Source organism: Danio rerio, chromosome 3 (genome assembly GCF_052040795.2).
Source record: "Danio rerio strain M-AB ecotype USA chromosome 3, GRCz13ab, whole genome shotgun sequence".
Taxonomy (NCBI): Eukaryota; Metazoa; Chordata; class Actinopteri; order Cypriniformes; family Danionidae; genus Danio; species Danio rerio.
The window spans coordinates 2,930,344-2,957,500 of NC_141023.1; the positions used below are offsets into that span (position 1 = coordinate 2,930,344).

The 27,157-nt window shown below is 34.2% G+C and overlaps 4 protein-coding genes, 1 long non-coding RNA gene and 1 pseudogene across 7 annotated transcripts in view; 2 read left to right on the forward strand and 4 right to left on the reverse strand.

The window, feature by feature from the left end:
* Window positions 1-27,157, forward strand: part of plbd1a (phospholipase B domain containing 1a) — a 522,382-nt gene that overhangs the window by 322,344 nt on the left and 172,881 nt on the right. The window lies entirely within an intron of this gene.
* Window positions 1,883-11,669, reverse strand: csdc2b (cold shock domain containing C2, RNA binding b). Its single transcript, XM_087243890.1, has 4 exons — window positions 11,618-11,669; window positions 8,394-8,559; window positions 6,548-6,670; window positions 1,883-4,977 (listed from the first exon to the last, which is right to left on the reverse strand). The coding sequence occupies exons 2-4, from the start codon at window positions 8,525-8,527 to the stop codon at window positions 4,815-4,817; spliced, it is 420 nt and encodes a 139-aa protein (XP_087100016.1). The 5' UTR covers window positions 8,528-8,559; window positions 11,618-11,669; the 3' UTR covers window positions 1,883-4,814.
* LOC147845407 (uncharacterized) lies at window positions 12,808-15,353 on the reverse strand (annotated as a pseudogene). Its single transcript, XR_015481551.1, has 5 exons — window positions 15,350-15,353; window positions 14,985-15,267; window positions 14,722-14,883; window positions 14,441-14,559; window positions 12,808-14,350 (listed from the first exon to the last, which is right to left on the reverse strand). The product of XR_015481551.1 is annotated as an uncharacterized LOC147845407 (transcript).
* Window positions 15,727-16,974, reverse strand: LOC147845408 (uncharacterized). The gene is made up of 4 exons (XR_015480318.1): window positions 16,929-16,974; window positions 16,110-16,254; window positions 15,951-16,036; window positions 15,727-15,865 (listed from the first exon to the last, which is right to left on the reverse strand). It is a non-coding gene; the product is annotated as an uncharacterized LOC147845408 (long non-coding RNA).
* The window catches only part of polr3h (polymerase (RNA) III (DNA directed) polypeptide H), a 12,321-nt gene continuing 4,591 nt past the window's right edge, over window positions 19,428-27,157 (reverse strand). The window contains 4 exon segments of the mRNA NM_001002476.1: window positions 19,428-19,884; window positions 21,436-21,670; window positions 22,345-22,408; window positions 24,396-24,482. Of these exon segments, the coding sequence (NP_001002476.1) occupies window positions 19,834-19,884; window positions 21,436-21,670; window positions 22,345-22,408; window positions 24,396-24,482 (437 nt within the window). The 3' untranslated portion in view covers window positions 19,428-19,833.
* Window positions 21,719-27,157, forward strand: part of tob2 (transducer of ERBB2, 2) — a 24,483-nt gene continuing 19,044 nt past the window's right edge. For both annotated transcript variants that reach the window (XR_015480250.1, XM_087243722.1), the window contains exons 1-2: window positions 21,719-21,754; window positions 24,419-24,513. The gene's annotated coding sequence lies outside the window, so the exon portion shown is untranslated. The remainder of the gene's footprint in view (window positions 21,755-24,418; window positions 24,514-27,157) is intronic.

The window sequence follows — 27,157 nt, forward strand, 5'->3', positions numbered from 1 at the left end:
TTTCATTGTTCAGAAAATTCTGTATTATTTCTAATGCCTTGTGATGGATCATGAGTGTGTATGTTTGTTATAAATACACGTTTTCCTGACTTTCTGAGTCTGATCTGTTTATGCGTGTGTTTTCTTCTGTGATAGCATAATCTAAGCATAATACACAAACATGCAAATCATAAATTCATTTTATTAGTTCATCAAGTTCACATGAAAGAGACATTGACCACAGTGATCTGAGCTCTGAAAAGTGCTGAACATAAAAATAAGACATCAGTTTTACACCCTTACAAGGGCACAGAAGCATCAGATAAAATGTGAAGATATCTGACAATCACTCATAATGCAAACTGAAGAACATGCAACAAGATCATATGACTAAGCATAGTATGGAAGGCAATTGGTGTCAAAAATAAAGCACTTGAACATTTTTAGCCTGTACCATGAAGCTGGATTGAAGCTTGGTCTTGGGCACCTTGATATTTTTCACTGCACCGCTAACCTGCTTTAAGGCAGGTTAAGTTCTGGATATGTTCTAAATATGCTCTCATTATGTTCAGGCTATGTTCATGTTATGTTTTAGCCATTTTCAGTTCTGGATATGTTCTAGATATGTTTAGGTTACTTTCAGGTAATGTTTTATATATGTTTTGGATTTGTTAGTGTTATGTTTAGGTTATGTTCTGGTTATTTTCAATTTAAGTTTTAGATATGTTCTGGTTATTTTCAGGTTATGTTCAAGTTATGTTTAGGTTATGTTGTAGCTATTTTCAGTTCTGGATATGTTCTAGATATGTTTAAGTTACTTCCAGGTAATGTTTTATAAATGTTCTGGATTTGTTAGTGTTATGTTTAGGTTATGTTCTGGTTATTTTCAATTTAAGTTTTAGATATGTTCTGGTTATTTTCAGGTTATGTTCAAGTTATGTTAGCTGTTTTCAGGCTAAGTTCCGGATATGTTCTCTAAATATGATTAAGTTACTTTCAGGTAATTTTTTAAAAATATGTTCAGACTATGTTCTGGATTTGTTCGAGTTATGTTCTGGGTATTTTCAGGTTATGTTTTAGATATGTTCTGGATATGTTTTATCTATTTTCAAACTGAGTTCTGGGTATGTTCTCTAGATATGTTTAAGTTATTTCCAGGTAATGTTTTTTATATATGTTATATATATAAAATATATGTTATATATATGTTCAGGCTGTGTTCTGGATTTGTTAGTGTTATGTTATGTTTAGGTTATTTTCTGGTTATTTTTAGGTTATGTTTTGGATATATTTAAAGTATGTTCTGGTTATTTTCAGTTTAAGTTTTAGATATGTTCTGGTTATTTTCAGGTTATGTTCAAGTTATGTTAGCTGTTTTCAGGCTAAGTTCCGGATATGTTCTCTAAATATGTTTAAGTTACTTTCAGGTAATTTTTTTATATATGTTCAGACTATGTTCTGGATTTGTTCGAGTTATGTTCTGGGTATTTTCAGATTATGTTTTAGATATGTTCTGGATATGTTTTATCTATTTTCAAGCTGAGTTCTGGGTATGTTCTCTAGATATGTTTAAGTTATTTCCAGGTAATGTTTTATATATATGTTATATATATAAAATATATGTTATATATATATGTTCAGGCTATGTTCTGGATTTGTTAGTGTTATGTTATGTTTAGGTTATTTTCTGGTTATTTTTAGGTTATGTTTTGGATATATTTAAAGTATGTTCTGGTTATTTTCAGTTTAAGTTTTAGATATGTTCTGGTAATTTTCGCGTTATGTTCTGGATATGTTTAGGTTATGTTTTAGCTATTTTCAGTTCTGGATATGTTCTAGATATGTTTGTTACTTTCAGGTATTGTTTTATATATGTTTAGGTTATGTTCTGGTTATTTTCAGGTTTGTTTAAGAGATATGTTCTGAATATGTTCAGAGTATATTTAAAGTATGTTCTGGTTATTTTCAGTTCAAGTTTTATATATGTTCTGGTTATGTCCTGGATATGGTCAGGTTATGTTTTAGCTGTTTACAAGCTAAGTTCTGGATATGTTCCTAGATATGTTTTAGTTACTTTCAGGCAATGTTTAATATATGTTCAGGTTATGTTCAGGCTATGTTCTGGATGTGTTCATGTTATGTTAAGGTTATGTTTTAGATATGTTCAGGTTGTTTTCAGGCTAATGTTCTGAATATGTTTACGTTATGTTACACCTTAGATGTGTTCAGGTTATATTCTGGTTTAGAGATTCAAAACTGTAATTTCACCAGTCAAATTTGAGCAAAGTTAAAATAAAGACACAACCCCAGTGTCTTTAAAATCTGTAATTCTGAGTTTGTTGAACCACCATCATGGTACAGGCACCCTATCTAATCAAAATGAAATTTCAGCCAATGAAATCTCTTGATTTGAAACTATATTTGCACATATGATTCAATGGTACGTTGGGATATAGGTATACAGACTTTAGACGTCAAAACAAACAACAAACGTAAACAAAAGAAAAAAAATCACGTTTCATTTCATTTTTGGCCCCAACTGCCTTCCATAATAATAACGCAACAGTGTATCAACATCACTGTTTCTCTGAACTAATAAATGCTACAAACAAACAAACAGAGATCTTTAGCATGTGCTGTGTGTAAGTGCTCCTGCTAGCCGGCTGCTGTTATTATTAATCAGCTCATCTACAAAATGTTGCGTATTTTACCCTGATAGATTCCCGAGGATTCTGAGAGATAAAGTCAGTTTGGCAGTTTGTATCTGTTTTTTAATCAGTTTATTAAGTGCAAAATTAGTCTGTGATGCTTCAGTTGCAGCATTTATAGCAGTCATGGACCTGTCAGACTCGCATCTCACCCTCACATCAAATAAGAAATATTTTAGATTTTGCATAATAAAAATAAACTCTAATGAAAACCATCAAACTAAAATGAGCTTAAGGAGCAGGTCATGTGAACTTTATAGCATCCTATTATTGTGTTGAGGCTCCTACAACAGATCGCATCTAAGATCAGAAAACATCATTTCAGAACATGATTTTAATATTAGAATCATTCTGGACTGATTTCAATTCTGTTCGTTTTAATAAATTATCAGCTTCAGTTCTGTAAGCCCCTCCCCTTTCATAAGCCAGCTCTGATTGGTCAGCAGACAAAGTCTGTTTTAATTGGTCTTTCCATATCAGTAATGAAAAGCCAGTTTCAGAGTTTCAAAGCGTTGAATCAACTGAATCAATTGCTTCACAAAAAAGATTCAATGTTTCGATGCATTTAAAACACCACCTGCTACTGCCTCCTGCTGGTTAAAACTGTAAATCTGACAAAAAAAAACTCAAACCATGCTAAACATTTGCCTTTTCAAACAAATTTCAAACGTTTAACTTAAAGTATAATGTATTAAACGCAATTAGCTAATCAGTTAATAGCATTAAATGCTATCTGCATAATATGAATTTTTTTACCAATTTTTAAAAATTAAAACGATCTGAGATCAGATAAAAACTATAAATGTTGTTCAGTGATTGGCCACTAGGAGGTGATCTAATTGAACCCACATGATTCATGTGTAATTTATGATAATATGCATATACTGATATTATAGAAGTTAGTTTTTTTTTATTTTTAAAATTGTAATAATGCAACAAAGCCCCTCATATCATGATTCGTAAAAGTTTGTGTAGCGATTTTTTGGAAACAGCCACCACTAGTTAACGTAAATCAGTAGCAGGCAATAATTTCTGTGATTTACGATAGGCTTTCTTTCGAGAGACAATATGTTTACATTGAAAGACCGTGACGTTAAAAACAGCAAATACCATATTTATCGAAAACCCAAAATTTGATAAAAATTATTAACATAACCATTTTTTTTATTTGAAAAAAATTCAGGATGAATTTGATTTTGGTTCGTTTAAATCAGTTCAAGGCTTCAGATCAGTAAGCCCCTCCCCCTTCGATAAGCCAGCTCTGCTTTGATTGGTCAGCTAGCCAGGTTTTTTTAAATTGGTCTTTCTGTATTAGAAACAAAACGGCCATTTTAATGGTTTGTATGTCATGGGAGGAGGGGTTTATGCAAATTAGTTACTTTGATTATGTTTACATTAAGGATCAGAAAAGGACAGCGACGTTACAAACTGCAACTACAATATTTATCGAAAAACCCACATGACCTGCTGTTTAATACTAAAATTGATCAACATAAACCATTTTATTTTGTTTAATTTTAGAAAATGATTTGGTTCATTTGAATAAATTTGAGGCTTAAGATATGTAAGCCCCTCCCCTTTCCATTAGCCAACTCTGCTCTGATTGGTCGGCTGGCCAAGTCTGTTTTGATTGATCGTTTCATATCAGAAATAAAACACTCATTTCATTTTATCTCATGGAAGGCGGAGTTTATGCAAATGAGTTGCTTTAAGTAACTTTACAAACTGCAAATACGATATTTATCGAAACCCACATGACCTGCTTATTAAATAAACTAAAAATTACATAAATAAATTTGATTTGATGATGAACATGACTCTGCGTGTAAATTAGATGGCAGGTTTTGTGCGATTCGTCATTAACATCAATCTAACGTAGAATTATCAAAAATAATAATATAAATAAACATAAGAGCTGAAACCAGCCTGTACTGTAGCGTTATCTTCCTTCACAGTTCATCATTTCTCCATCCGCCTGGTCTCTCCACCTGCAGACCTTACACCGAAAAACAGACTCCAGCAGGACCTGAAGCAGTGTGTGTTTGGCTGAAGTGTGTGTTTGGGGTGTAAACGGCGGCTCGTCTCCTTTAGATGTTCAGTCTTGAGGCGTTATGATGCTCTGCTCTTCTACGTGCTGATGATCTGACCCGACCAGGTCTCGTGTTTGGCTCCGGCCTTCAGGTGTGTGATGGTCACCTCCACTGCCTGCACCTTCACGTTCTTGGGTGGAATCAGACAGACTTTATAGGTGACCTCGTCTCCCTCCACGGGAACATACTCGCCTTCAATACTGACACAGAGATAAAGAGACTTATTTACAGGTTTCTTCACAGATTCATTTACAGATTTTTGCCTTATTTATGGATTTATAGGCTTATTCACAGATTTATGTGCTGATTTATACGTTTATTTACAGACACTTATTACATATTTATAGACTTATTTACTAATGTTTTTATCTTAATCCATGGATTTACAGACTTAATTACATATGTATAGACTCATTTACATATTTATATGCAAATTTACATATTCATAGACTTATTGCCTATGTTTAGGTTTATCTGCACATTTATAGGCTTATTTACTAATCTTTTAGCTATATCTAGAGATTAATATGCTTATTTACACATTTATAGACTTTTAAAAATTTTTTTGGCTTTTTTGCATATTTATGTATTTATTTACAGATTATTTAGACTTACTTACACATTTTTGGTCTTTGCATATTTGCCTTATTTGCATACCTGTAAGCCATATCTACAGATTTGTTGGTTTATTTACGGATTTATATGATTATTTACATATTTACAGACTCATTTACATATTTGTTTATTTACAGATTTAAAGACTTTTTACTACTAATTATTATAATTTTTTGTTAGTATCTGTACATATTAATAGGCTTATTTACAGATTTTTTTTTTAGGTTCATCCACAGCTTCATAGACTTATTTACAGTTGTATAGGCTTAGTTTATAGATTTATTTATAGATTATTTAGGTTTATTTGCATACTTATAGACTTACTTTTTAAAAAAATAGGTTTATTTACAGATTTATATGCTTATATACATATTATTTAGGTTTATTTACAGATTTATATGCTTATTTACATATTATTTAGGTTTATTTACAGATTTATAAACTCATTTACATATGTATATGCGTATTTAAAGATTTATAGACTTATTTACATATTTATAGACTTATTTACAGATATTTAGGCTTATTTAAAGATTATTTAGACTTATTTGCATATGTATAGACAAATTTACATATTTTTGGTCGTATTTGTACATTTGCCATATTTGCATATCTTTTAGCCTTATTTACATATTTTTGGGTTTATTTACAGATTTATAAGCTTATTTACATATTTTTAAAAACTTTTTTACATATTTATTTACTTATTTACTATTATTACTATATATGTATATATATATATATATATATATATATATATATATATGTATGTATGTATGTATGTATATATATATATATGTATATAGTTGCTCTTATTAAATATATTTTTACATTTTTATTGTATTTTATTTTATCTCGACATTTTTACTATTATTAGTGTAATATAATATTTATTTGTTATTATATTAAACATATTGTAATAATAATATACTAATAAATATAAAATTACTATTATTATTACTACTATAATTATGTATATTGTTGTTCTTATGTAATTATATATATATATAAATTCATTTTAAATTTTCTGCATGATTTGTTTTTGTTTAAGTTGTAGTTTTCCCCTCTAGACGTTGAGCTGTGATGAAGCTGGAGCAGAGGATCTTCAGTATTGTCAGGTATGTGATCTAATAATCTCGATGCTTGTAAACTCACTCTGAGATGTGAAAGAAGATGTCGTCTCCTCCATGAGCCGGTTTGATGAAGCCGTGACCCTGAGAGCGAGAGAAGTCTTTACACACACCCTTAAAGACAGGCCCGGCGTTCGCTCGCACTGTCCTAAAGACACACACACACACAGAGCAGACAAACATGGTGTGATGTTTAAATATGCAAATGGGTTATTAATTAAAGAATTTGTTTATATTTCAGTTATAATATACAAAGAAATCAAGCATGGTGTGGTATATTTAAATATGCAAATGAGTCAGTAATTAAATATATGCATGATTTGTTTATATTTAAAAATATATATTAAACAGAAAACAAACATGGTGTGGTATATTTAAATATGCAAATGAGTCAGTAATTAAATATGTGCATGATTTGTTTATATTTAAAAATATATATTAAACAGAAAACAAACATGGTGTGGTATATTTAAATATGCAAATGAGTCAGTAATTAAATATGTGCATGATTTGTTTATATTTAAAAATATATATTAAACAGAAAACAAACATGGTGTGGTATATTTAAATATGCAAATGAGTCAGTAATTAAATATGTGCATGATTTGTTTATATTTAAAAATATATATTAAACAGAAAACAAACATGGTGTGGTATATTTAAATATGCAAATGAGTCAGTAATTAAATATGTGCATGATTTGTTTATATTTAAAAATATATATTAAACAGAAAACAAACATGGTGTGGTATATTTAAATATGCAAATGAGTCTGTAATTAAATATGTGCATGATTTGTTTAGATTTAAAAATATACATTACACAGAAAACAAACATGGTGTGGTATATTTAAATATGCAAATGAGTCAGTTATTAAATATGTGCATGATTTGTTTATGTTTAAAAATATATATTACACAGAAAACGAACATGGCATGGAATATTTAAATGTGCAATTGAGTCAATAATTAAATATGTGCATGATTTGTTTATATTTAAAAATACATATATATTACACAGAAAACAAACATGGTGTGGTATATTTAAATATGCAAATGATTTAATAATTAAATATGTTTATGATTTGTTTATATTAAAAATATATATATTACACAGAAAACAAACATGGTGTGGTATATTTAAATATGCAAATGAGCCAATAATTAAATATGCACATGATTTGTTTATATTAAAAATATATATATTACACAGAAAACGAACATGGTATGGTATATTTAAATATGCAAATGAGTCAATAATTAAACGTGCATGATTTGTTTATATTTAAATATATATATTACACAGAAAACAAACATGGCATGGTATTTTTAAATATGCAAATGATTCAATAAATATGTGCACAGGGAGAGTCTCACTCCAGAATAAGCCCAAGTGTTGTAGTTTATCCAGGGACAAATTTAACCAATAAATGAAGTAAACAGCTGCTTAGGGCCCCAGGAAATTTAACTTAACATAACAAAACTTAACCACCTAACTCATTGTTTTCTATCAGATTTTGTATGGTGAGGCTCTAACCAATACAATCTGAAAGTAATTATAACATCTATAGGCTAATTTGTATAACAACCCTAAATCATGGAGTAGTCCCGCAGTCAAACCAGGTAAAGATTTAGCTTAGAAATCTATTAAAATGGAGATATTGCATTAAGGTAAAACCTAGAGCAGGAGATTGAGTGATGTAAGAACAAAAAACAGCTGAATGACTGAATACAATATCAACAATACAAAGGGGGCATTTTAGGACTGTTTGGCCCCATGGCTGGAATTGCTTATAGGGCACCCAAATCCCTGACTCCGCTCCTTAGTTTGTCCATCTGTGGGACGTGTGTGTGTGTGTGTGTTTGACTTACGCAGAGTACGTGCGAGTTCGTTTGGTGGGCAGCGGGCTCGGTAACTCCTTGGGAGGGACTGCAGATCTGAAGGGGAACTGAAGAGACAGCGGTGCTGATCGCGGAGACCGCAGGGCCGGGTCCGGGTCAGCCATCGAGGATCTGTTCACCTGCTGGATCCAGAGACCTGTGAGAGAAACACTGTGCTGACTCACACATACAGAGCTTTACCTGGGTGTGTGTGTGTGTGTGTGTTTTCCCTGGTGAACTCTGCGTTTGTTTACAGATGTTCTGCGCGCGCACTTTGCTCTGTTGTTGTTTGCAGAGCTCAGTTTGTCCTGAGAGGAGAAAAGACGTGCAGAGAAACAGATTCAGCTCTGCACAAAGACTCAGTGTGTGTGTGTGTGTGTGTGTGTGTGTGTGTGTGTGTGTGTGTGTGTGTGTGTGTGTGTGTGTGCGTGTGTGTGTGTGTGATTTTACATTCAAGACGGTTTGTGCCCGGAGCGTGAGGGTTCAGCTCTGCACAACAGCCTGCTTTGTGTTGAGACGGGCCAGAAGAACAGACTGAACTGTTCTGAGGTCAGACTGAGCTGAACATCACTCGAGCTCAGGCTATATTTATCACTTCAGGACAGCATCCGCATCACTGTTCACTGTGTCTGCAGCAGGCATATGTATTGATGTATTATAAACATGCGTGCAACGACAAGAGCCCAGAGTCAATCCGGTGGCCCTGAGACACTTTAATCAACGCTGGGTTGTTTTAACTCAAATGCGGGGTCAAATAATGGACAAGCCCAACGGTTGGGTTTACAATTATATCTAAATCTAATTGAAAAAACAACCCAGCTTATGTTTGTTCATAATTAAGTCAGCGTTAAAATAACAAACAAATCTTACTGTACTATGCATTCATTCATTCATTCGTTCATTCATTCATTTGTTTGTTTGTTCGTTCATTAATTTATTAATTCGTTTATTTGTTCGTTCGTTCATTCATTCACTCGTTTATTAATTCATTTGTTTGTTTGTTCATTCGTTCATTCATTCGTTCATTCATTTGTTCATTCATTCGTTTATTCATTCATTTGTTTGTTTCTTCATTCGTTCATTTGTTCGTTCATTCGTTTGTTTGTTCATTCATTCGTTCGTTCATTTGTTTGTTTGTTAAATGCACTCTAAACATATCAAGTTTATCATTAGTCTGAAATATTTCTATTTGAGGAGGCTATATGATGTGTACTTACAGGCTGAACACTAGAAAAGATTAAAAATATACATACATATACAGTTGAAGTCAGAATTATTAGCCCCCTTTGAATTTATTTTAAAGAAATGTTCACAGTATGCCTGATAATATATATATTTTTAGATAGTTAACTTAAAGTTAATGAACATTGTAAACATTGCATTCTAGTATATATATATATATATATATATATATATATATATATATATATATATATATATATATATATATATATATATATATATATATATGTATACACATACAGTTGAAGTCAGAATTATTAGCCCCCCTTTAAATTTGTTTTTCTTTTTGAAATATTTCCCAAATGATGTTTAACAGAGCTAGTAAATTTTCACAGTGTGTCTGATAATATTTTTTCTTCTGGAGAAAGTCTTATTTGTTTTATTTCGGCTAGAATGACATTTTTTAAACACCATTTTAAGGTCAATATTATTAGCCCCTTTAAGCTATATTATTAGATTATTAGAAATTACTAGAGTTAATAAACTATTATGATTAGAAATGTGCTGAAAAAAATCTCTGATGAAGATGTTGAAAAAAAAAAAAAAAAAAATATATATATATATATATATATATATAATGTGTAATTATTTTATACGAACATCATGTACTTGAAATACCGTAAGTTTCTGTAAAGTTCGCGCACAGTGAATTTTTTTTTTTTTTTAGAGGGTTCAACAAGAATACAAAAATTTATAGAAAAGGTACAAAACCTTTAACAACAAAGGTAGAGAACAGAACAAAACAAAAATACAAACTAAAGAATATGCCAGGGGGAATATGAATTACAAAAAGCACTTTAAATTTACCTTAAAGCAAGGTCACAGTGATGTTTACAAGATCACATACAATACAGTCATCTGGGTATTATAAAAAAGAGAGAATGTAAGATTCACATAGTGTTACGGATTTTAAAGCTTTAACATTGCTGGAGGTAGAGACTGTATTTAAATAATATTTCAAATCTTTACAAAAAATAAGAAAAAGGGGCTTTACAGACAAAAATTAGCATTTATGTATAAAAACTTTTGCTAGTAAAATAAACAGATTTATTAGAAAATATTTATCTTTAACTTTATCAACATGATAAAAACCAAATAAAACATCCTTGTATGACAATGAAAAATTATATAAAAGAGATACACGTATAAATAAACTGAATTCTTTCCAAAAAATCTTAATATGGGCACATTCCCAAAAAAGATGATCTACAGATTCATCTAGTATTCTGCAAAAGGAACAAAGGGGATCCTTTTCCGGAAGCATTTTTTAATATAAACATTCACTGGATAAACTCTATGCAGCAGTTTGAAGGAAACCTCTTTAACCTGAATGCGTGACGCCAAATCTGCCTTCGTGACGTCAGACAGCCGGTAGTTCTGCTGTCTTTACGCGACTTCAGCATCGCCACAATAATTAATAATAAACATTCATCATACGGATACGTGCAGCACTAAGCGTGGAGTACATCACATGCAGTCACTGCCATACTTTGTTTTGACTAATACAGAACTCCTTCACGTTCAGTTAATTTGACGCCAAAACACAAATTCAAAACGCGACGGTTAAAATAACGGTCATAACGGACGCGTCAAACACACTTAATTAACGCACGGTAAATGAATGCTGCGGTGTTTCTTTAATTCTCCAGTCTCTTTCAGCATCTCCCGCTTCCAGAATGTTCTTGACGGAGGGCATGAGGGGACTGAGCCTCAACCTCATCACTTCACTTACTAGACAGCATCTTTGGGGTGTATTTCTGTCAAGAATCAACACCGTTCTATAAATATAACGTTACTAGAGGGAGCGGCTGCAGCATGAGTATTGAGACACCGCCCGGACATCAACAAATGTGACGGTAAACGGACAAGTTTGATCACTTCTAGATTATAAATATACCGTAATTATAACGTGAATGAATGCTAAATAGCTATGGAAAAGCTGCAGAATATATTGACTTAATGGAGAAACTTACAGCTGGAGTTGTGTAGATGTGAATCCGCCGAGCCCTTGGTGATGATGGTGGTGATGGAGATTCCCGAACACGCGCTTTTACCGGGAGAACCGACGCGTTTGATGATGCATCACCGAACACCGGCGGTGACGCACTGCAGACGGTAAAGTGAGTCACTGCCGTCACTGAAGCGACTGTTTAATGTCACATGAGATTATATAAACCGAGGTCAGCTGACAGCACACTGATTTAGGACATTTACTTTGAATTTATGAGATATTATTTGATTCTGCTTCTCAACTCTGTGCTTTAAGTATAAATATTGAGCACTAATAAATGTAGTTAAGGTCAAACTTTACAGTAAGGTTTCATTATTTAAAGTTGATGTGCATACAGACCATTTTGAGGATGTAAACTAAAACAAAAAAATTGCATTTTTAATTACTATAGCTTCTGAGAATCCAAACAGAGCCACATATTGATAAATAATGTTATCATAGCTGCTTTAACATTAGGCTATGATTGAACTCCCTCTTGTTACAGTTATGAAATAACTATAAAAAACTAGGAAAGGTCCGGGGCCAATGACAGGACCACATTGAAATGGTCTATTATAGCATAATCTAGTGATGAATACTTGTACAGTATTTATTAATCAGAGTTCAACATTTGATGCATTATTAAAATACAACGTGTTTGTTAGTTATTGCACTGAGAGTGAACATAAACAACTTTATTTTTTATTAACATTAGCAAAAAAAATAATACTGCAATATTGTTTATTGTTAACATTAACTAATACAACCTTACTGTAAAGTATTCAATCCCCTTGTTAAAAAACAATTTTAAAATTGAATATCAAATTATTTTAAATGTCAGTTTTTTTTATTAGAAAGAACATGTTTAAAATGCAAGTTAAATTACATTTATTTACACTCTAAAAAGGAATGTGTTGAAAACAACACAACATGTGTTATTTTCAACACATGTCCTGAGTGTGCTCAGGGACAACACATGTTGAGTTAAGTTTAACACACAAAATGTGTCATAAAATGTAACACATTAATGTGCAGCATAAGTTGACACACAGATGTGTTATTCTTGTATGTGTTTAACACAACTGTGTGTTACTATTCATTTTTTGTAATTTTAAATGTAAAAAATATTATAAATGTAAAATCAATATACAAAATCTCACAGGAAACATTAAACACTGTTCACATACTGTTTAATTTTCCCAAATGCATTCAAATGTTTTACAGCAATTCATTGTACATAATATAAAAACTCACTTTATAAAAGTATTCATTAAATTGAACTCGTATCTGTTACGCATGCCAATAAAATGTCAAATATGTATGAAACATATCCATTTTCAAAATTATTCTCTAGTGAAAGAAATTAATAACCATAGCACACTGATTATACATTCACCCACATGTAAGGTGCTTGTCTTAACAAAATAAATCATTGTCAAATCTAGTCAAAACACTTCAAACATTTAGGTAACCCTTTATAGTAACGACACAATATAAATTATTTATTAAGCATTAGCAAGTACAGTAGTTAATTCACTATTTGTTAAGCATTAAATCTACATTATAAGACATTAGTAATGGGTTTCTAAATACAGCTACAAAGGCTGTTTTCTTGACTTATAAGCACATTTATAATGTGCCTAACAATTGTACTTTTATAATTCATACTTTCAAATACAAATGGTTTGTAAATAACGCAGTCCTTAATTTAGTAGTGAAAAAATAATCAGAAGCAAAGTGTGAAGGTACAATTATTAAGCACATTAAACATTTACTTATAAGTCAAGAATACAGCATTTGTAAAACCGCTAATGTCTTATAATGTAGAGTTAACGCTTTACAAATTAATGAATTCACCATTTGCTAATGCTTAATAAATGATTTATAGTGTGTAGTTATTATAAAGTGTTACCAAAGTTTCAATCACTAACATGTTTAAAACAATATTTTGTATTTAGGAGATACATACTGCTGATCACAAAATGACAAAATGTCTAGAGGTCTGTAATCTATTAAGTCCCCAGGCAGCAAAGCAAAGAGAAAACGATTTGTTCTGATGACACTGAAGAAAAAAAATATGTTCATCAAAATACTTAACTCTTAAAACTCTCGTTCCCTGTGTGTCTTGACTCTTCAGAAGGGCATGAATTAATTTTAAAATGATCTGTTGAGATGTTTTAAAAAGGAATTTAAATTATGATATGTTCTAGGGCAACGATTTTGACTACAAATTAAAGTTAGGTTGTGACTATCAGAGAGTGCATGCATTTCCCTTAAATGCCAAATTACAAAATCATTTTAAAGACACTTTGGATAGGTGTACATGCTTATTTCAATTAGGTACAAGACTGCACCTTAGCAATTAATTCCATGACCTTTGATCGTGTGCAAGATGACTGGGACAAGGACAGGTCATATAGTCCTTGAGTATATTTGAGTATATATATATACTCAAAAAAAAAAAAAACAGAAGACAGTTGGCATGGATACTGAAGATTGCACAGCCAGAAGAATTTGAAAAGTCTGTCTACAGCACAGGTCAGGCTTTCAGGATCGAGTGAAAGAGCAAAAGAGTCATTCTTTGCCACAGCTACAAGTACACGTACACGTACAAGGATCCATGTCCTAGACAACCAATAGAAACCAACTGCGGCTGAGCTGACTTCAGGGTCCCTTTCATGGATTCAGTGAGCAAAGATGTAACGGTGGTACCAGCCTTCAGGAATGAAACAATAAAAAGCATAAGAAAATGTTGCTGCATTAGAAACATTTTATTTATCATAAGCTAAACCAATAAAAACTATACCGGCAATTGCTCCAACAGGTAGGACACAGCAGAAGTCACACAGCATTTACTCCCAGCAACACTTCTCCCAGAGGCAGTGGGTGGAAGAAGATGAATAAGGATCTTTAACAGTTTAACAGCTCATCTTGAAGTGAAGATACAGGTCACATGCAAAATAAGAATTTAAACAAAATATATTAGAAATTAATATCTTTAATAGAATATTAATATTCACATTAAGTTTTATCTTTTAAACTATTTTTAGAAAAGTGTGCACATGCAACAGATATTTTGGCTGAAACTCATACCATCATGCTGATTGTCAGCCATCTTCAGTAAGAGTCTGATGTCAATTTTCTTCTCCAAGATGCTATTTCTTTGAGTTCTGGAATTATCGTCTCTTCCCTTTTCTGGATAAACAAGTCTTCGTTCCTATCTGTGAGCTTGGAAAATTCAATGTCCATCTTTAAAGAAAGAAAGAAATCAGAAACAAAGAAATATTAATATTACAATTATGAAATAAATGTCTGTGTAAAGTTCTGTCTTAGTTGAGCATGTCTATTACCAAAGCTGGCATGTCAAGAAATCTGGGATAGTCCTTGAAGATTTCAGCAAGAGATTTTGAAGGGATTTTGTTGTTATCCATCTTCTTCTGTAACTGAAGGTTTGATTGATTGCAGTCTTTATTGATGATAAATTGTCTGGTCGCATCTTCTTTATCAGAGACAACAACTCACTTGGTACGGTTTCATCTGGACTTGGTGAAGAAGGTTGCGGTGTACAATGATGATGTTTTAAACTGTACACCCACTGGCTCTGTTGAAGCTTCCGTCCGACTGTGTGATGGCCTAGCAAAAAAAAAAATCCTCCTGACATTAGTAATGTAAAAACAGAACTAATGAAAGTCAAATAAATGAGCAACTTATATACACATTCCTAATAAATTCAGTTTATAATGTAAAAACATTCTTACATTCTCATGTCCCTCATTTTCACCAAAGGGCACCTGAGGGGAACAATGACAGAATCTCTTTTGCTAGTACCAGCTTTTCTATACCAGAAGGATAGCTAAAAAAGTAAAAAACAAATACAGTTGCATAAATTGCTTATACACAAACATTGACAAACAAAAAATTGACTAAACAGTGGTACTTCAGAATTGATTGGCATAAATTGTTAAATGTATTTATTTGAAATATTTTTTAAATGTAGAATTTATTTTAATATATAACTTATTTAAATAAATGTAATTTATTTAATTTGCAAATAAATACATCTTACATGAAATAAACAAACCACATACTCACAATCCATGTTTCTCTACAAGGACACTGACAGCAACTTTTTGACAGTCTTCATGTTCTCTCAGGATTGAAGAGGCTTTTCTTCAAGCAGCGTCAGCAAACTAGTTGTGTTGCCAGTCTGAGTTGAATCTGTTAAAGGACACTAAGAAATGCCAAAACATTTTATTTATTTAAATGTTTACGTTTATCTATAGTAATATAAAGGGAGAAATATATTAATGTTTTACCTGTAATGAGTGCACACTTCTTTCTAATGAGTCCGGGGTATTGCTTGCAATATAATATATTTGAAATTTGCCAAGCTCCTTTACTCCTGCATTTACATCAGTGTCAATAAACTTGAAAATCTGTCAAATTTCAATATTCAATCATAAGATAATTGAGACCTGATTGACTAAGGCTATCAGATCTCCAACATTGCCATCTGTGAATAGTTTTCTCCATATTTCCTTTCTGTCTATGAAGACAGTTGCAAGAACGCGGTGTAGAAGTGTTAAGAGTGACTGTAATTTGTTCCTCGACTTCCATCTCCTAAGAGAGAAATTCATACAGCACAATGAGAAAACAAACACCTGTAACTGTGTATGACAATAAAAAGTACACTTTTAAATAGTATGCGACTAGTAGGGTACCACAAAATGGCGCGCAAAATTGAGTACATTAAAGATCTTCATATTTTAGCTATTGTTTATGAATTTGCTCACACCTCGGCGCCATTTGGTGTCTGTACAAAGCACCCAACTAACGACAAGGGATTTATGTTTAAATTCCTGCCGCAGAGCTTCATATAAGGTTATATATTAAATAACCTTATGATAATAACGTAACGTTAAATGCATAAATTATATCTGGTAGCGTTACCTCGAGTATCAGAGACGCAGAGGCTTTTTAAAGTGACGGCAACTCTTACACCAAAATGCAGTACATATTTAGGGTAAGTCTTTCGCCTTATATGTAACTTATTATTAACAATTCTGCCAAGTGCCAACGCAGCTTTACAAAAGACGCGCCAGATGCGTTAGCTTGCGCGGCTAAAGTTAATGTTACATGACAGAGTTGCCAAGTCCCGTGTATCAGGAGTACGAAACATGAAAACATAATAAAAGTAACAAAAATAACTTCTTGGACAACTAACACAAAACATTCTCACGCAGAGTGGAAGAAATATTTACTATCGTAGACGAATTTTAATGAATTTCACTCACCTGAGGCAGAGAGGTGCGTTATCCGATAGAGCTCTGGGAGAGCGTCAGTTGAAAAAGAACGTCACTGCGCATGCGCGTGCAGAAATTCACAGTATAAACCCCGAAATATAGAATTTTTAGCCACATACTCACAAATGCTTATTTTATATTACCATCATGATAAATAAACTACATAAACTCATAACACAGTGCCATTTGACTACAGGCAAAAATGCATTGTATTCCAACATACTGTTTAAATGTGTTTAACACAGTCATTGTGTAAACAGTTAAGCACAATATTAACACACAATGTGTCCAAAGTAACACAAAATGTGTTACGACCTGTTTAACACATATTTTGTGTAAATTTTTAACACATCACTTTTAAGAGTGTACAAGCACTGGAGGAGGATTTCTTAAAGGCAATTAAGTTGAATGCAAAAAATGTACCTCCACAATGGGTCTCCTGGGACCACAGTTCTCTTTCTCTGAATTTATAATTTATTCACATGTTTAAGGAAAAAAAGTAATTTTAAGTCACTGAAGACATTTCTTGCAAATTTAAAATAAACATTATCAGTGGCGGTTCTGGCACCCATGGGCGAAACCACCCCAAACATCCACCTTCCCCTATCCCCCCAAAAATAGACACTATGTGGTTGACTTTATATATATTTGAATATATATTTTAAATATATACATTTAAAATAATTATTATAAATACATATTTATTCTCAATACATAATTTTATTTAATTATTATTATACAACTATTATTTAAAAAAAACAACAACAAATCAATCCTAAATGTAACTGAAAAACAATATAAAGACAACTGGAGTAATATGCTAAGACATGCATGAATATTCATTATGACAGTTCTATAGAATACTATATATATATATATATATATATATATATATATATATATATATATATATATATATATATATATATATACACACACACAGTTAAAGACAGAATTATAAGCCCCCTGTTTATTTCCCCAATTTCTGTTTAACAGACAGCAGATTTTCTCAACACATTTCTAATCATAATAGTTTTTAATAACTCATCTCTAATAACTGATTTATTTTCTCTTTGTCATGATGACAGTAAATAATATTAGACTAGATATTTTTCAAGACACTTCTATACAGCTTAAAGTGACATTTAAAGGCTTCACTAGGGTAATTAGATTAACTAGGCAGGTTAGGGTAATTAGATAAGTTATTGTATAATGATGGTTTGTTCTGTAGACTATCGGAAAAAAAAAATCTAGCTAAAAGGGGCTAATAATATTGACCTTAAAATGGTGTTTAAAAAAATTAAAACTACTTTTATTCTAGCCAAAATAAAACAAATAAGACTTTCTCCAGAAGAAAAAATCTATTATCAGACATACTGTGAACATTTCCTGAATCTGTTAAACATCATTTGAGAAATATTAAAAAAAGAAAAAACATTTAAAGGGGGCGAGTAATTCTGACTAATTCTGATATATATATATTTATTTATCTGTTGTCTTATACACGACCCATGGCCAATAATTAATGTTATGAAGTCGGCCTCCCTGACTCATTATCCCTCCTTTCTGCTTTATAGCCATGCTTAGTCAAAGTATCATCATCCTCATATTATATAAACTTTAGTTTTGTCGACTAGCAGGTGGGCATATCGTTGGCATGCATGTAAACGACCGGGATCAGGATCAGCTTTTACTGGGGCACTCTTGTTTTTTTGTCTCCCCAGCAAGATGCCACCCTGGGTGATTTTGCCCATGCCTAAACACGGCACTGAACATTACCATTTAGAGCTTTTTTGGCATAAAATAAGTGCCACATTTTCAGATGTTTATAAGCAATTTTAATACCAATGTGTTAATTTCAGAAGAGTTTAGAAATCAGTATTTGGTGGAATAACCCTGATTTGTGAAAACATTCATTTTCTTTTCGACCTTTATTAATCTGGGGTCACCACAGCGAAATGAACCGCCAACTTATCCAGCATATGTTTTTACACAGCAGATGCCCTTCCAGCTGCAACCCATCTCTGGGAAACATCCATACACACTCATACACTACGGACAATTTAGCTTACCCAATTCACCTGTAGCACATGTGTTTGGACTGTGGGGGAAACCGGAGCACCCGGAGGAAACTCACGCGAACGCAGAGAGAACATGCAAACTCCACACAGAAATGCCAACTGACCCAGCCGAGGCTCGAACCAGCAACATTCTTGCTGTGAGGCGACAGCACTACCTACTGCGCCACCCGTTTTTTTAAAACAACTAATGAAAAATATGTTGTTCTGACATTTGATGTTTTCTGAGGGGAAAAGCCCTAAATTACCATTTCTGGCATAAATATAATCAGACATTTAAGAATCAAAAATTAACTTTCTGATAATCCCTGTAAACCTAAAGAAACTTGATTTTTTTTCTTAATTTTCCGCCTTTAACTGTTTAATATATCAACTAATTTAAATACAAAAATAAAATGAATCCAAAATCAGATTCTGATCTGCCAGATGTGTAGTTAGTTTTATTATTATTGCATTTTCTTATTAAACGCAGGAAAACAAACGTCAAAATCCATATATACATAACCTCTTCAATCTTTTTATCAGAGTCAGAAAAATATCTAAATCAGAAATATTCCCAGCTTCATGTAAAACTAAATTGATCAATAAAGCAGGATCTGCAGAACACCAAACCAAACCTCATACCAGAACATCACAGTGCCCCAAACAGCAAGATCACAGCTCATTAATCATCATTATAGCTCTGGAGAAAGGGCGAAGACAGAAGTCTAAATCCATCTCTGGGTACTGCAGTGTTCTGCAGCTGGTGATGGAGGAGTGAGCGAGGTTTCACAGTTCATAACACACATCATGATTATGAAGATGATGATGTTTTGCTGTTAATTGTTCCACCAGGAGAGCAGACCGAGCCCCGGCTCACTGACAGAGCCCTGCAGGACAGAAGAAGAAGAAATCAGGACTCAGGTTAGACATCCTTTATATCAGATCATAGATATATACATTAGATGTCGCCTGGCCTATTGTTGTCTATTGGACGGAATGCGTCAATAGCGCCACCATCTTGCTACAGGGTAGCGCTCCTTTGAAATGAATGCGGGACCAAGGTACAGTGGAGGACTGTGGCCATCCAAAGCCAGAGATATACACATATACACATATACACATATATCTATGATCAGTTTTCCTGGATGTTAGTGTGTAATTTTTTTTATTATAATTTTACATCACTTTTCTACATTGATGGATCAGTGACCGCACGGGCATTCCTGACAAAAAGCTTGTGTTTGTGTGTACAAAAATGTACTATTCACCCTCCCTGTTAAACTTAATCTAATCATGTCCTGAAACACAGCTCCTCTCCTGCTTTCACTCCTCTTACTGACGGAGGGAGCGATTCGTTTGTGAATGAATCCCCCGGACGACTCTTTCACTAACGTTAGCAGAAAGTAATACAAGTTTCTGGCAGCGCAGCATCTCGTTGTCATATTTCTTTAGCATTGTTTGCTAATTTTATTAAACAAAACTAGCATAAGCCGAGTGTTAAGTGCGAGTTGGAGCTGCTTTGCCGTATGGTGAATGCAGTAAGTGACTGTTATCATCAATAACGTTACCTGATTAGCACAAAAGTTCAGAACATACAAAAACAGAAAAAAACGTATTATTACCTATGAAATGTTCTGCCTTTGTGCTTTGATTTCTTTGTTTGCTCATTACTACACCCGTAGACAGCGCTAAAGTCCCGCATCTTCACGTAATAACACTGTGTTTACTTGTGCGGTTGAATGACATTTGTCCTGGGAGCACTGTACCAATGTAGCGGCGCTATTGACGCATGCTCAGGGTCCCTATGCAATATCTAGTGATATATCTATGATTTCAGATAACAATGCGAGTATACGTTCATCAGTTTTTTTCTGTGGCACATTTTACCAATTACAAACTGTTTCTTAATGATTCTAAAGTTAAAGTCGGCATGAACCAGAAGCTGCAACTGTTTTTTTTTTTATTCATATTGTGACGCAGTTCCTAGACAAACTGAATATTAGATGAGAAAACAGTGGGCGGGGCTTGTTTTTTTCTCCTGTGAGCTGATCGGATGTAGTACAGTAGGTGTTTCATACAGAAAGATGGGCAAAAGGGTTTCCGAAGAGACTCCTCCTGCTCACCATTTGTTTGTTGTCATATCGACGACAGCTGAAAGGGCGTGGTTAAGTATGTTAGCCACGCCCACTACCTCAGACAGACCTAATCTGATAATTTAACTAAAAACAAACAGGAAGTGCATTTTCAGATCTCAATTAAAGATTACAAAGGCAAACTATATATAGTTGTCTTAATGACATGCACAGATGAATAGTTCAGCTCAAAACTAGCAGTGTGAGCTAACTAAATCAGTATGCTTAGTGTTGATGTCACGTGTACTTTATATGTGCCAGATGTGATGTGAACACTGATCTGCATGATGACCGTGTTTCTCCTACTATGAGTGTGTATGGAGACTCTTTCTGCTGTGCTGTATCCTCCGCTCCTGCAGGGGGCGCTGCTGCTGCTCCTGTTCCTGGAGCCTCCTTATCTGCACTCGGCCCGCTGGGAGACGTGTCCACGAACACCTCGTCTGTGACCCGGAAGCGGATCTCCTCACCCTGGTCCATGTAGAGGTCATGAGTGCCCTCGTCCGTCTCGTACTCCCAGACCCACACCTGCTCCGCTTCATCACTGCGGCACGTTCAGGAGCAATGCATCATGGGTACAGTGCATTGACTAAGGCTACGGATGCATCCGAAATCACCTACTACTCAAGTAAGTACTACATTTAAATATTATAACACGACCATTAGGAAAAGAACATTCTCTATAGCAGTGTTTCCCAACCGTTCCTGGAGGACAGCACATATTTTGCATGTCTCTCTTATCTGACCCATTCTTATCTGTACCAAAAAGCTGAGGACTGGGGGTCGGTGTGAAATTCTGGGAGAAATACAAAAAGGAAAAGAGGCAGGAGATGAGTCTGAAATACAGGAGACTGCCAGGAAAAACAGGTGGCTGTTGGCAGGTGGCATCCGCCATTTGTGACTATCACATGACCTACTTGGGTCTGTTGCATTACTTCACACCCATTCATGAATTCTCTCGAGTGGCATCATGGGATATGGTTTTCTTTGACCTGCTGTCAGACTAACTTTAATTATCAGACAAGCTTCAAACTTACTAACTTCACCTCCACTTTATCCTGCAGTTGTTCATCTTACTGTGAATAGATCATGCAGACGTTTATATACATATCTCTTCATCACAGAGCTTGTTTACAATATCCCTCGCTGTAACTGTTATTAAACACACTATAAAACAGCATGTGTCTGTGTTAGTGTGTGAATAATGATTGAGGATACAATTTAGCCGGCTGCTGGAGCGACTCTGGCGGAATGAGGATGTCATCAAAGAACCCCAGACTCACTGTGGAACACACACACACACACACACACACACACACACACACACACACACCTTATTAACCTCACACTGATGATGTGTTGATGCTCTTTAACAGTGAATGCTGAATTTTCCAGTTCCAGTAGTGTAATGATGAAGCTGTTTTCCTCAAACACTGTTTCAATGTTTAAAAGCTATTGGGATAAAGGTGTGAATGTGAAAAAAAATAGATGATATTATAGCTATTTGTAATGCAGGATATTTACATCATTTTAAAGGTGCAGTAGGTGATTGTCTTCAGAAGCAGTTGTTGTTGTGCTGGTTGAAAGTCTCTTCACAGTCTAATAGTAATGATTACAGTAAATGATCTAAATGTATTTATGCATTTTTATATTTTGAGTAAGGCTTAAAACTAAAAATGTTCATCCAAATAAATATTGTCGGACCGACATCTCTCATAATTCCAAAAAGTAGCCCAAACTGTCTGTCAGCAAATGCAGATTTGAACAACTGCACAGCTGTTTGTATGCAGCCCTGCCGACCACTGTTTGTGCATCAATATTGGAGTTAGCTTTGCACGCTGGAAAAAGGATGACAATAGCTCCTTTCACACAGCGATACTGGTAAATATCCGGAAAATTTCCGGAACGACTTTATCGGTATATTCAAAAAAGTGCAGTTCACACATGCGAGGACGTTACGGAATTTTTCCGGAAAAGAGCATTCACACATCCATCGCAAAATGCCGGTAAATTCTGACATCATTAACCAGAAATGAGCTGTAAACGGCTGCGCTTGTGTTTGTAAACATTTGACTACATCACAAACTCTTCGGATGGATCAGTATTGAGTACAACTCCAATGAAAACATATAGAGAAACACTTTCGCATGTCGAGATGTTCATGATATGTGCGTAAACAAACAACAGATTATCATAAACATTTTATCGATGATTATTTACACAGTTAGCATTAAGAAGGAACATAGAAACGTGATCTGACGAACATCTAGCAGCTAAATGTGTCTGGAAAAATATTCAAAGGCTTTTATTCTCATAAACTGCGCGCACGTAAATGCGTCTGACTGTTCTGATTGGCTAAAGTAGACGTCTCACGTCAGCACGTTCTAGACGTGCATGCGCTCTTTCCAGCAATCTTCCTTCTGCATTCACACAGCGCAGCATTCCGGCAAATTACCGGTAATGTTACAACTTCTCTTTCCGGAAAATAGCCAGAACGAATTTACCGGTATTTTCAAAAAGGACCTGTTCACACATACACATCTTTCCGGAAAATTACCAGCAATGTATGTGTGAAAGGGGCTAATGTCTGAAGGATTTCTCTTAGACAGGTGATGTTCTGTTTTAAAACTATTTTAGCTTCATGCAAAGCTGATGTAGCGTTAGATGTTGTTACAAATGAAAACTAAAATTGTTACTAAAATCTTCCGATGAAAGATTGATAAGACTACTTTCAGTTTCATAAGGGGCCTTTTACAGCATCGATAACGTAGATTTTAATTAGTTTAACAACAAAACACAAGTAATTAGCGCTTTTCCGCCTAGTCTCTCCCTATATTGTTTACCATGCAACTCTAATATTCACTCTGAAATCGCATGTCAGTTTGGCTTGCACGCCGCCAGACAAGCACAAGTCGCTTTTAACACATGAGAGAGGGATCTTCTGCTGTCATCTTAAAGGTACGGGTGCTCGTGTTTAAGAAGGCGTGGCTCTGGACGGCAGGGGAGGGACTGTGATTCAGAGATTTATTGCTAAGCTGTTAGCATTGTGGAAGATCACCTACTGCACCTTTAATTTCACATGCACGAACTTAATTAATCGTTTCTCTACTTTAATTATAGAAAGCATGTTTCATAGTTTTAACAAGTCGATTGTAACAGACCTGATATTAAACAGTGCTAAAGCATCATGGGTTGTGACATTATTAATAAATATGGCATTATGTTTGCGTTTGCATCTCTCTCTCTCTGTGTGTGTGCATGTCTCTCACCATGGACTCCCTCTGCACTGCAGCCTTTGATCTTCCCCAGCAAGATCTCGTCCAGGAACGGATGAAACACCACATATCTGAAGTGAACTACAGAGAGAGAGAGAGAGCAGCAGATGAGGTATATGGTGCACTGATATATCAGCCACAGACATCTCGTCACCTTACAATTATAAGGTTCTATCTGTCATTTTTGTCAAAATTGAGTTATTCACATATTCTTATTAAATGACCCCTTATTTACATTGTGATGTTTTTTTTATAAGTTGTTTTACATTTAAAGACTTTTTATTTAAAAAACAAAAAGGTTTTATCTACAAAGTGGCACTTAAGCTTGGCTCTATGAGGTTCTATCTGTGAGCCAATCAGCATCTTAATGCACGCACGAGGACCAATTAGGATCAGCTTTTTTTGTCATTTGCCGGACTGCTCTATTGACAGTGGGAAACACCAGAAAGACAAAATCAGTCAACTTAATTTTGCCGCCCCACACAAAATTGAGATGTGTGTAAATGTGATGATTTTAAACCATTTCTTGACATTGAGATTCATTCAATCATTCATTTTCGCCTCATCTTAGTCCCTTTATTAATCCGGTGTCGCCACAGCGGAATCAACCGCCAACTTATCCAGCATATGTTTTATGCAGCAGATGCTCTTCCAGCTGCAACTTATCACTGGGAAACACCCATAATCTATGGTCAATATTAGCTGTCTCAATTACCTGTACCTCATGTCTTTTGGACTTTTGGGGAAACCAGAGCACTTGAAGGAAACCCACGCAAACATGGGGAGAACCTGCAAACTCCACACAGAAATGCCAACTGATCAAGCCAAGGCTTGAACCAGTGCCTTTCTAGCTGTGAGGCAATCGTGCTACCCACTGCACTACCGCATAGCCGACATTGAGATGAAATGTTACATTTTACATTGTTGAAAAAATATATATATTAAAAAATGTCTCACAGCTAGAAAGGGGAAAATATGTTGGCTAAAATATGGGAACTATACTTATTTGTTTATATATAGCAGGGTTGGCCAACCCTGTTCCTGGAGAGCCAGCTTCCTGCAGATTTCAGTTGCAACCCATTTCAAACACACCTGCCTGTAATTATCACGTGGTGTTCAGGTCCTAATTAATTGGCTCAGGTGTGTTTGATATGGGTAGCAACTGAAATCTGCAGGAAGGTGGCTCTCCAGGAATAGGGTTGGCCGCCCCTGATATATAGTCAGTGAAACACTTTTCAGTGTTTATTAAACTCATTTGGTCATCTTATGTTTCTTAAAAAAGTCTTTAAATTTAATATCAAGCCTTGAAGGGCAAATACTTTATTTAATTCATGGGGCATATAATTCAATAAATATGATACAATAATTCATATAAAGCACAACATTTAATAAATATTAACATATTAATTAGATAAAATTAACATCTGCACTGGACAAAATATTTAGCACAGCCTTGTATGTTAAATTTGAACAAGAAAAAATATCCTAAAAGATTAAATGAATGTTAAAAAAGCAAAATAACTTGTATAACTTATGTAACTTATAACTTATATATATATATATATTTTTGATTGTATTTCTTGAAAAGTAATGCTTCAATGAATGATCTGCCAGATAGAACCTTATAATTCCAAGCGAAAAATGACTTTTCAGAATGAGAAGGTTCTATCTGCATTTACTGTGGTTTATTTACTCTAATTTGCAAATGTAAGAGAACTTTGATATTTTACATTTAGACAACCCTTAGGGTCTCTGTCATGTTAATGTATGAAAGAGAACTGTTACATACATGTTGTTTGCTATATGGAATGCAAAAACTTTAAAGCTCAATATCTCAAAATCATTCAGAACGCAGACAGAACCTTATAATTCTAAGGTGACGATCTATCTGTCGATTCTGCAATATATTGCTATTTACATTTACATTTACATTTAGTCATTTAGCAGACGCTTTTATCCAAAGCGACTTACAAATGAGGACAAGGAAGCAATTTACACAACTAAGAGCAACAATGAATAAGTGCTATAGGCAAGTTTCAGGCTATATTGAAAGGTGAGTGAAAAATGAAGATGTAGTGGATGCTGAAATGCATCAAGTCAATTGCAGGTAGAAAGCTTCAAAGTAAACTCCTTTGTGTGTTTATTATTATTATTTTTTTTATAATTATTTTTTTCGGGGTTTTTCCACCTTTATTATAGGACAGTAGAGAGTATTGACAGGAGAGCATGGGGAGCACATAGAGGGGAGGGATCGGCATAGGACTAGTGCTAGTTCTGTATGCAATTGATCAACATCATTATAGGAATCAGTATCAGACTAAAGTTTTTTGTCAGAGCCGGGACACGCCAAGCTGATGCCAGACAGAAATGTTCACTCAGCTCTGATGTGAACAGTTGAATCTCTCAATTTGCACACACAGAAAACTAACAACACAACTGTGTTTAGAATTTGAAGTTGCAGATTAAAGCCTGGTTTATACTTCTGCGTCAGGTGACCGGCGTAGCCCACGGCGCATGCAACACGCGTGGCTGTGCATTTATTCTTCTACGCGCTGTCTCTGTTGGTCTGCATTAACACTTCCGAAACGCTAGTGGCCAGCGAGGTGTAAATGTTCCTCTGTGTCGAGTTTCTTCGCTGCTTTTTTGCTTTTCCTGAACACTTCCGGGACGTACAAGTGGCTCAAACTCGCTCATTTTGAGGCAGGAACCGGCGGACGTGCAACAACTTTAACTATGAGGTAAACACAAAACAAAAC

Coding starts and splice junctions, on each gene's coding strand:
- csdc2b (XM_087243890.1), bottom strand. CDS start 8,527: ATGGCTGACCCGGACCCGGCCCTGCGGTCTCCGCGATCAGCACCGCTG. Junction 6,671..8,393: donor CGAACTCGCACGTACTCTGC/GTAAGTCAAACA, acceptor GTGTGTCTTTAG/GACAGTGCGAGCGAACGCCG. Junction 4,978..6,547: donor ATCTTCTTTCACATCTCAGA/GTGAGTTTACAA, acceptor TCTCTGTGTCAG/TATTGAAGGCGAGTATGTTC.